General features: G+C 41.2%; 3 protein-coding genes across 3 annotated transcripts in view; all 3 read right to left on the bottom strand.

Moving 5' to 3' along the window:
• mtss1 (MTSS I-BAR domain containing 1) overlaps positions 1–11,466 on the bottom strand; it is a 215,471-nt gene that overhangs the window by 97,701 nt on the left and 106,304 nt on the right. The window lies entirely within an intron of this gene.
• On the bottom strand, positions 61–3,929 carry LOC134006658 (nuclear factor 7, ovary-like). The gene is made up of 2 exons (XM_062414395.1): positions 3,875–3,929; positions 61–1,577 (listed from the first exon to the last, which is right to left on the bottom strand). The coding sequence occupies exon 2, from the start codon at positions 1,558–1,560 to the stop codon at positions 61–63; it is 1,500 nt and encodes a 499-aa protein (XP_062270379.1). The 5' UTR covers positions 1,561–1,577; positions 3,875–3,929.
• Positions 8,153–11,151, bottom strand: LOC133977749 (nuclear factor 7, ovary-like). The gene is made up of 2 exons (XM_062416013.1): positions 11,025–11,151; positions 8,153–9,678 (listed from the first exon to the last, which is right to left on the bottom strand). Exon 2 carries the CDS (start codon positions 9,659–9,661, stop codon positions 8,153–8,155), a length of 1,509 nt encoding a protein of 502 aa, XP_062271997.1. The 5' UTR covers positions 9,662–9,678; positions 11,025–11,151.

Raw genomic sequence — 11,466 nt, 5'->3', positions numbered from 1 at the left:
TCTAAAAAGCACTACAGACAAACATGTTTACTTTCTGATTCAGTTATTTAGACACAGGCTTCAGTGGTTTTGAATACAGGATACACCTGAGGCTGAAGATGTACTGGGTCTACTGCTATCATCATCATCATCATCAACATCATCACCATCACCATCATCAGAGACCATGGGTAATATCTTCAGTGGGAATTCATCCCAAGCGTTAATGTATGGAAACAGTCTCTCAGTAAAAGTGTGTGTGAAGGTGTGTATGTGTGTGTTAGTATCAGGGTCAGAGAATGACAGTTTTCCTTTGTTGTAGTCCAGATGAACTCTGATCCTCTGCAGTTCCTTGTCCTCCACTAAGAAAACAGTAGAGATTTGAAGTGGGAACAATGCTGTATATTTATCTTTACTGAGTAGTACTGTCCAAAATCCAGATTTAATGCAAACTTTTATGTCTTGTATGGGTGCCTTTCTTTGGACAGACTCTGCTGCCACACCGATATAACAGGCTGCACTGTCTCCAACATCAACATCCCAGCTGTGAGTCCCTGAGTTAAAACCCTCAGAGCCCAAGACAGAGGGGTATAAATCAAACCTCTCTGGGTTTTTAGGAAGCGTCTGTCTCTCTCCAATTTCCACACTGGTCAGATCTTCAGACAAGATGAGGTTTGGATTAGCAGTGTTTGGATCCAGGATCACAGGAGTGTAGGAGACCACCTTCTTCATCTTGTTCCAGATGTTAAATGTCAGGTTGCCCAGGTGTTTGGCCACATCTATCAGAGCTCCTGAGACCAGCTCTAATTCATCCAGCAGGGATTGCTGCTGGACTCTTTCCACTGCAGTCTTGTAGTTCTGCAGGAATGGAACGTTGTCAGCTCTCAGCTCCTCCTCTGCGGCTCTGATTGTGTCTGAAAGAGCTGCTATCTCTCTGCTTAGACCCTCAATCTTCCTCTTCATCATCTGACTCTTCTGCTCCTCTTCCTCCCTCAGAGCAGAGATCCTGGCCTCCTCCTCCTCTTGTAAAAACTGGTGAAGCTTATTAAACTTCTCCTTAATCTGCCTCTCTGTGTCTCTGGCCTGGACCTTAATGTGTTTTGCTGTTTGATCACAGTTTCCTTTAACTTCTTTAAAGAGCTCCAGTTTCTCCTGTAAGGGCTTCAGGGATTTCTGGAGCGTTTCTTTGTGATCCTGTACAGCTTCATCAATGGGTTTGAATCTGTGGTTGTTGTGTTTTTTTGAATCTCTGCAGATAACACAGACTGGCTGCTGGTGGTCCAGACAGAAGAGTTTGAGTTTCTCAGAGTGCAGATTGCAGAGACCCTCAGACCCTGCCGAAGATTTCTGATCTCTCTCTAGTAAGAATGCCTCACAAAGGTTCTTTAACGCCAAGTTACAAGGCGGGTTGTTACTTCCAGATACAGTCTTACAAAATGGACACTCCTGTTTTTGTTTCACTCTCCACCATCTCTGCAGACAGACTTTACAGAAGCTGTGGCTGCATGTCAGGATAACAGGATCTTTAAAGATGTCATGACAGACGGGACAGGAGAGATAATTTTCTGATCCAGAAGACATTTTCTCTCTGAGTGAAGCTGAAAACACACAAAGCAGAATGTTGTAACAAGAACTCAGTCATGGTATCTCATTTTCTTGAGTTTTTCAGTGAGAGTTATAGGCATAAATGCGTGTATGTATATCCATTGTCTTGTAATATTTGTTGTGACAATAGATTTTTGTACATATAGAAGTCATACATCCCTACCAGTGCCAGTGTAAATTGTTTTGTGATTGTGATTTTTACTCCGCATAGTTGCTGTCAATTGTCAACACCAAACTGTTCCACATTGTTGAGCTGCAGCAAGATAGTTACTGCAGTACTTACACAATGAAGCTCTGCCCCCACCCACAAAGTTCATAAATGGTTTCTCAGCAATGAAATAACTACAGATGCTGATGCCTTACTTTTGATTCAGATGCTCGGAGATGCTGATGGCTTAAAGGCAGCAGGTTTAACTATCCAACAGCATAAAAGTTATCCTGCTGGGCCAGAGACCCAACAGAATTGATGCTGGAGATTTTCTATATTTTTCTTTTTGTCAACAAATCTCATGTGCAGAGCCAAACCAACACTGAACTAATCTGACTAACAAGTATTGTGTGTGTATCCAAAGTCTGACATATCTTATTGTTCTGTGCCATAGGCCTCTGTTGTTGTCCAAAAACAATTAATAACACGTTGTTGAATCACACCACTGCACTGAGTGACACGTTTGTTTGTCCGCACATGCACAGAAACACTTCACTAGCTTGTTGTGCTACATACATAACATAACCTCTTGTAAATATGCCTGCACATGCTCAATGGTGTCTACCTTACTAGGAAACTCACGGGTTATTGTCTTTTCACTATTTTCATTCTTTGCAGCCTTTACTCAAAAAGCTACAGTACAAGATAGATAGACCATCTCTGGCCACAGGGGAACTCAACTCCCAGGCTGGGGGGGACCAACAGTGGGTAATGATCTGAACTCATTCTTCAACAGGTTTGAGCAGACATCTGCCCCTCCCCCGGTGCAGTCATCACTGCTGCAACCCCCTTGGTTGGCACCTCTAGTATGCTAACCCATTGCCCCACTCGCCTACACCCCTCTGATTCCAACACTCAGCTCACAGCCATCCCCCATTGCTCTTCCTATCTGCACAACACTCCCACCCCCCACCACAGAGCCCCCCTGCTCCAACCTGTCCCTCACTACAATCCAGGTGAGGAACCAGCTTTGGAGGATCAAGTCGAAGTAGGCTGCGGGTCCTGATGACAACAGCTCCAGGATCCAGAAGTCGTACACAGACCAGCTGTGCGGGATAGTTTGTGATTTTTATTTTATCTATCTATGTAATATGTATATATATAATACATTTTTATATGTAACATACTTTACATTTGAAACAAATCTCAAAGTGCTACAAAGTAAAAGCATCAATATAAAAGACAGAAAAAAATCATCACAAAAATAAGAGCATAAAAGCAGCAACCAGCCAAGGTTCACTGAAGTCAAAAGTTCTGGTAAAAAGAAATGTTTTTAACTCTGTGGCGCCCTCAACTGGGGGACGAAAGGAGGTTTGCCCAGGGCGGTGTACAAGCTAGAAACACTGCAAGTACCACCACAGATCGTGTAGGACAGGGGTGTCAAACATATTTTCAATCAAGGGCCACATACAGCCCAATTTGGTCTCATGTGGGCCTGACCATTAAAGAGATGGAAGGAAGGAGGGAAGAAAAAAAGTAAGGACGGATAAATGGAAGTAAGGAACGAAAAGAAGACAGGAAGAAAAATGGAAGAAAGGGGTGAATGAAAGATGGGAGGAAGGAAGGAAGGACAGAATGAAGGAATGGAGAAAGGGAGGAAGGACAGATGGATGGACAGAAGGAAGAAAGGGAGGAAGGACAGAAGGAAGAAAGAGAGAAAGGAAAGATGGAAGGGAGAGAAGAGAAGGAAGAAAGGGATGAAGGACAGATGGAAGGAAGAAAGAAAAGGAGGAAGGACAGAAGGATGGACAGACAGAAGGAAGAAAGGAAAGATGGAAGGAAGGAGGGAAGAAAAGAGGGAAGAAAGGGAGGGAGGGAGGAAGATTTTATTTTGAATCCAGCCCTCAATGGGTTGATGGTTTTGGTTTCCATTGACTATTGCTACATCATTTTGTTCTCAACAAATTATGCAAATACATCAGTAAAGATTTTCAACTTGGATAATCCGATGTTTGATTTAATTGTTCCCTTATTTTTTTCGCGCAGTGTTTTTTAACTGCCTGACAAAAGATGCCTCCACCTAAGTTAAAACCGAACATACACACAAGTCAAATATTGAGTTGTGATTCTCTGAGAACTAACCTCCAGTGATTGAAGTCAGCTGATAGTTTGAGAGTCAGCTTTCCTGTTTTACTTCTGTCTTCATCCGTCTGTGAATGTTGAGATTTTGCCCTGCTGGTGAATGTTTTGGTTGTCTGTCTCTCTCTAAGTTTAGAGGGAAAATAATAGTTTCGGTTTCCTGACTTCTTCTTCTTCTTCTTTAAATTTGATTGAAATCATCTTAGAGGCGCATTACCGCCACCTACCGGACTGCAGTGTGGGACATTAGATTAGCAGAAAACAAAATATATACAAAATAAAACAAAAAACAACAACCGTAAACTCTCAGATTCTTGCTATTAACCCTGTAACACCCCTTGTTGTAAAATTACAACGTTACCTTTAACCATCCTAAAAAACAATCTGTTATATTTTATCTTATTTTTTTACCACATTAACATAGTCATTTGGTCCTATTGTTCAGTCGCACAATGCTATTGGATCTTACATTTGTTTACAAGTCACGCCTTCTGGCCATGAACTCACACAACCTCTCAAGGTTTCCTTCGAACAACAACTATTTGTTTCATTGAACTGGATTCATCAGATTCAAGTAAGTAATATGTCTTTTATATTTTTTTGGTTGTTATTACAATGTCTAGAGCATGTACATATGTATTTATTGTGGAATAGATGCATCAAATTGCATTTAGAGCTTGTTATATAATTGTTGCAATTATACAACAGGAATGTGGTAGTCAAAATAGCTGGCTTGTTGCAGTGGGCTCAAACAGGTTGTATTCCCTCCAGTACACCACTGCCTGAAAGAGAGTATTTTCTTTATACATGGATAGTATACATTCTACCCTTGTGTTGTGTTCTGGTCAAATTTGACTGATTTAAAAGTTTTATCTCTAAAAAATGTAATTAATTTGATCAGCCTGACCTAAAATTCCATGACTTTGTCCACAAAGAGGATATCAACAGACAATTCAGTTCTGGGGAAAGGAATGTTCCTGAATGTGGGGGGTGGATGTAAGTGGGGGTATGCATGTTTTCCTTTTAGTATGATAATTAGAGCCATTAACCCATTTACATTCACATTTACATTTAGGGAATTTAGCAGACGCTTTTGTCCAAAGCGACTTACCAGGCAGACAGTATTGTCTGCCTCGAATACATTTCTACCCTGAGCACTTGGTCCACCGCCCTATTCTATTCCTTCAGGTTATGTACTACAATATACAAAACATATATATATACATGTTAATTAATTCATATTTTATTTTCAGAATGCAACCAGCAAGGAGAGAGCCACGATACAGTGTTCGGGATGTCATTGAAATGGTCCAAAATGGAGAGAGTGAGGTGGAGATAGAAAGCAGTGACACCGATGAAAGCGATGAAGACTCTGATGAAGATGTTTGTAAAGAAGTGGACAAACAAAACCAACCACCCATGGACTGTCCAGCTGATAATTACGTGGACATCGAGCCAAAAACAAAGAAACACACCATGCCCCGTGACAGGTATCGCTGGCTGAAAAAAGATTTCATCAGTCCCAACACTGATTTTTCTGGTCTGGATATCACAGCAGATGACATTTCCCTCCACACACCATTGGAATACTTCCAGAAGTTTGTGTCCGAAGACATGGTTGAGGCTCTGGCACAAAACACGAATGAGTACAGCTTTCAGGAGCATGGAACATCTGTAAACACCACTGCAAAGGAAATCGAAAAAATGCTTGGCATGTACCTGAAGATGGGCCTGGTACAAATGGCTGGAACCCGTATGTATTGGGATACAGAGACGCGGTACTCCCCTGTTGCTGATGTGATGCCACGCAACCGATTCCAATCCCTGTTGACGTCATTACATTTTGTAAACAACATGACAGTATCTGAGACGGAAAAGAAAGACAAACTATGGAAGCTCAGACTGTGGCTTGATTCATTCAGAGAGAAATGCCTGCAGGTGGTACCAGAAGAGCACAACTCTGTGGATGAGATGATGATTCCTTTCAAGGGGAAATTCAGCAGCATCAAGCAATATATGCGGGGCAAGCCAAACCCATGGGGATTCAAAGTGTGGGTGAGAACTGGAATCTCTGGCATGATGTGTGACTTTGATGTCTACCAAGGCAGTGTCAACGGAATACGAGCCAAATCTGAACTTGGATTGTCAGGTGAGGTTGTGATGAAACTTGCTTCCACACTTCCAGAAGGTCAGAACTACAAACTGTATGCAGACAAATATAAGTTCCCCATCAAATCCCGTCGCTGGTACATGTACATCTTCTGGCACACCATCATCCTCGCTGTGGTCAATGCCTGGCTGCTCTACAAGCGGGACTGTAAAGCGCTCAAGATGTCTAGCAAAGAGACAATGAACAGGAGACAGTTTCAGGCACAGCTAGCATCCTCTCTCATCCTGGTAAACGCAACACTTCAAACTCCAAAGAGAGGACGGCCATCTTCAGGCAAAGGGAGCCCAGCAACACAGACAGTGACATCAGGAAGCCCTCTGAATGCTCAGAAGAGGCCATCCAAGAGATGTGCACACCTCCCATTGGATGTACGCAACGATCTAGTTGCCCATTTCCCAAGGAAGACAGGGAGAGGACGCTGCAGACACTGCAATAAAGGATACACCAACACACAATGCAGAAAGTGTGATGTTCGCCTTTGCTTTACAGACGACAGGGACTGTTTTTGGGACTTTCACCACCAATTAAAGTCTTCATGACCAATGTCATGAAAAGAAAAAAAGAGGGGGAAAAAGCGTTTTTTAAGAGTTTTATCTTTTTTAAAATGTTTAATATTTTTATTGTTTTTAATAAATGACTTCATAAAAATATGACTAATGTGTGATTATTATTAACGTTATATACTGTTATGGGGCTAAGTAAGCAATTAACCCTGCAAATGAACCCTTAGTTGTTCTGAATTGTTCAGAAATCGTGAGTACAAATACAGAAATTCTGCTCCCAACTAAGCCCAATGTTGCAATATTACAACATTTCTCTAAAAACGTACATAAACATTTTTTTTTTAAACTCTTTCTGCATCAAAGACCTCCTACAACAACATCTGAAAGGTCAAAGGTTTTTCTATATTTGGGTCTTACAGGGTTAACCCTGTTTCTTTCAGATATTTTATTAAGTTATTATAGACGTCCTTTGTTGTACTTCCAACAATATTCCTAACAGTGAAACTTTTGTTATCTTTCTTTAATACTGACATTAGCTCCTTCCTTTCTCCTTCATATTCCCTACATTCAAGCAGCACATGCTGAACAGTTTCCTAACATCCACAACGTCCACATTTTATCAGTTGGGTGTTTTTGAATTTAATGCGATGTATGATTGAGACCAGTATGCCCTATCCTGAGTTGAGTAATGGTTTCTTCTTTCCAGTTCCTGCCCATCCTCCTTCTTAAACCTACTTGTTTTTGTACATTGTAAAGATGTCTTCAGGTGTCATTTATTTCCCAATATTCCTGCCATGTTGTTTGCATATGTTTTTTAATGATTGTTTTAGCCTCAGATTTACTTATCCGAATCCTTGCTTGCTGTTTTTATTTTAAGTGATTGTTTTGCCAGCATATCCACCTCCTCATTTCCCTCTACTCATACATGGATAGGAACCCAAATGAAGCCAACTGTTAGTCCTTTATTTTGCATCTTATACAATCTGTGATTAATTTAAAAAACAATATCATTCCTGCATGATTTTACACTTTTAATACTTTTTAGTGCTGCCCAGCTATCTGATGCTATTAATGCTTGATCTTTATTGTTTCTTTCTGTCCACTGTATAGCCATCCAAATTGCTTTTAATTCTACACTGACAAAAGGTCTGTCGTCCTTTCCTTAATAACTATAGTGTATTGTGGAATGTATACTGCAGCCCCTGTACGACCTGTGTCAGTGCTGCTCCATGTAATACTGTACCACCCACCCAGCTGATGCCCGATTTGATTTTTGTTTTAATTTGTCCTGTATATTTAGGTCTACTGATGGTAGCACAAATAACCAAGGCGGAATAGATGAGATAGGGACTGTTTGACTGTACTTTATGTTATGAAGACCCTTTACATCCGATGTCCAGAGTATAATGAAGAAAAAAAAAATTGAAATACTTTTATTTTCTATAATGTCCTGTTCTATGATGTCCTAAAAATCTGAAAGTGAATATTTCAAACAGTGCAGCAGACTTTCTTAAATGTGTCATAAACACTTCCGAAAACTCTAAAAAGCATTACAGACAAACATGTTTAGTTTTTGATTCATTTATTTAGACACAGACTTCAGTGGTTTTAAATACAGGGTATACCTGAGGCTGAAGATGTACTGGGTCCACTGCTGTCATCATCATCATCATCATCATCATCATCATCATCATCATCATCAAAGACCATGGGTAATACCTTTAGTGGGAGTTGATCTAAAGCGGTAATGTATGGAAACAGTCTCACAGTAAAAGTGTGTGTGAAGGTGTGTATGTGTGTGTTAGTATCAGGGTCAGAGAATGACAGTTTTCCATTGTTGTAGTCCAGATGAACTCTGATCCTCTGCAGCTTCTTCTTCTTTTTACTCTTCTTCTTCACAGAGACAACAGTGCAGAGCTGCAGTGGGGAAAATGCTTTATATTTATCTTTACTGAGCAGTACTGCCCATAATCCAGACTTGATGTACTCTTTTATATCCTGTACGGTTGCCTTTCTTTGGACAGACTCTGCTGCCACACCGATATACCAGCCTGTACTGTTTCCTACCTCAACATCCCAGCTGTGAGTCCCTGAGTTAAAACCCTCAGAGCCCAGGACAGAGGGGTAGAAATCAAACCTCTCTGGGTTTTTAGGAAGCGTCTGTCTCTCTCCACGTCTCACACTGGTCAGATCTTCAGACAGGATGAGGTTTGGATGAGCAGTGTTTGGATTCAGAATCACAGGAGTGTAGGAGACCATCTTCTTCATCTTGTTCCAGATGTTGTAGGTCAGGTTGCCCAGGTGTTTGGCCACATCTATCAGAGCTCCTGAGACCAGCTCTGGATCAACCACCAGGGGGTGCTGCTGAACTCTTTCCAATGCAGCCTTGTAGTTCTGCAGGAATGAGATGTGTTCAGCTCTCAGCTCCTCCTTTGTGACTCTGATTGTGTCTGAAAGAGCTGCTATCTCTCTGCTCAGACCCTCAATCTTCATCTTCATCATTTGACTCTTTTGCTCCTCTTCCTCCCTCAGAGCAGAGATCCTGGCCTCCTCTTCCTCTTGTAGAAACTGGTGAAGTTTCTTAAACTGCTCCTTAATTTGCCTCTCCGTGTATCTGGCCTGGACCTTAATGTATTCTGCTATTTGACCACAGTTTCCTTTAATTTCTTTAAAGAGCTTCAGTTCCTCCTGTAAGGGCTTCAAGGATTTCTGGAGCGTCTCTTTGTGATCTTGTACAGCTTCATCAATGGGTCTGAATCTGTGGTTGTTGTGTTTTTTTGAATCTCTGCAGACAAGACACACTGGCTGCTGATGGTCCAGACAGAAAAGTTTGAGTTTCTCAGAGTGTCGATTGCAGAGATCCTCAGACCCTGCCGAATATTTCTGATCTCTCTCCAGTAAGAAGGCCTCACACAGGTTCTTTAATGCCAAGTTACAAGGCGGGTTGTTACTTCCAGATACAGTCTTACACACTGGACACTCCTGTTCTTGTTTCGCTCTCCACCATCCCTGCAGACAGACTTTACAGAAGCTGTGGCTGCATGTGAGGATAACAGGATCTATAAAGATGTCATAACAGACGGGACAGGAAAGATCGTTTTCTGGTCCAGAAGCCATTTTCTCTCTGAGTGAAGCTGAAAACACACAAAGCAGAATGTTGTAACAAGAACTCAGTCATGTTATCTAATTTTCTTGAATTATTCACTGAGAGTCAGAGGCATAGATTTGGGTATGTATGTCCATTGTAATATTTGTTGTGAGAATAGATTTTTGTACATATAGAAGACATACATCCCTACCAGTGCCAGTGTAAATTGTTTCATGGTCCTTTTGACTCCACACCACCACCACCCACAAAGTTCATAAATAGTTTCTCAGCAATGAAATAACTACAGATGCTGATGCTTTACCCTTGATTCAGATGCTCTGAGATGCTGATGGCTTAAATGCAGCAGATTTAACTAACCAACAGCATCCAGCTGTGCCAGAGACCCACCAACAGAATTGATGCTGGAGATTTTCTATATTATTCCTTTTGTCAACAAATCTCATGCGTAGAGCTAAACCAACACTGAACGCACCTGACTAGCAAGTATTGTACGTGTATCCACAGTCAGATATATCTTATTGTTCTGTGCCGTAGACCTCTGTTGTTCAAAACCAATTAAAAACACGTCTTTGAATCACACCATTGCACTGGGTGACACATTGGTTTGTCCCTGAAGAAAGTGGTTACTATAACCTGCTTTGAAACAGCTGCAAGGAGGAAAAATAGCAATAAGATAGAAACGCTCAGTGGTGAAGTTCCTAGTAAAGTATGCACCACCGCACATACACACAGAATTTCTGTGTTTATGCGCGGTAAAAAAAAAAAGTCAAGCTAGTGAAGCATTTCTGTGACAGAAATGCTTTTTTTTTGTGGTCTCAGTGGTCTGTGGCGCCCTCAGGTGGGGGACGAAAGGAGGTTCACCCAGGGCGCCGTACAAGCTAGAAACACTGCAAGTACCACTACTGACTGTCCAGGAGATCACTGATGCCCTGACCCAGGAGCAGATCCCACAGGACACCATCCGCCGACTCATCAGGAGTATGCACAGATGTTATTGGGAGTGCATACAGGCAGGTAGGGGCCAAACACACTACTGAGTCACATTATGAGTTGCCGTGATGAAATTCATGCAAGTTGGATCAGCATGATTTAATTGTTTTACTTTGATTTTCGGTTTGATATTGAATCCAGCCCTTAATGGGTTGATGGTTTTGGTTTCCATTGACCATAGCTACATCATTTTGTTCTCAACAAATTATGAAAATACATCAGTAAAGATTTTCAACTTGGATAATCCGATGTGTGATTTAAGTGTTCCCTTTTTTTTCCGGGCAGTGTATTTCAACTGCCTGACAAAATATGTCTCCACCTAAGTTAAAACTGAACATACACACAAGTCAAACATTGAGTTGTGATTCTCTGAAAACTCACCTCCAGTGATTTAAGTCAGCTGCTTGTTTTAGAGTCCGTTTCCCTGTTTTACTTCTGTCTTCATCCGTCTGTGAAGGTTGAGATTAATCCCTGGTGAATTTGTTGGTTGTCTGTCTCTCAGTGTCACCGTTTAGTAAAAGAATAATAGTTTCAGTTCCTTGATTTGTTGCAGTGAGTAGGTGGAGCTTTGTCACATGGTTTCTTTTAAATGCAGACCGTTTCAACAGGATTGATCTCTATCAAGAAAAGGGGTGTGTGACTTTTTTCTGTAATTGATTGTTTTAGTATTGTTTGTTTTTCTGATGGCAGTAAAATACAATTTGATCCTGGATAACATTTCTAATGAAAAATATGTTAGTCTGAATCTGTTTCTGAGTTTTCGACCATTAGAAGTGATCAGGTTTGTGTGAGCAGGTCCCCCATTTTTGAATATCTAAAACAA

The sequence above is a fragment of the Scomber scombrus genome, chromosome 3 (assembly GCF_963691925.1).
Source record: "Scomber scombrus chromosome 3, fScoSco1.1, whole genome shotgun sequence".
In the NCBI taxonomy this organism is placed as follows: Eukaryota; Metazoa; Chordata; class Actinopteri; order Scombriformes; family Scombridae; genus Scomber; species Scomber scombrus.
Note: the sequence above shows the minus strand (reverse complement) of the source record. Positions and strands in the feature narration are given on the sequence as shown.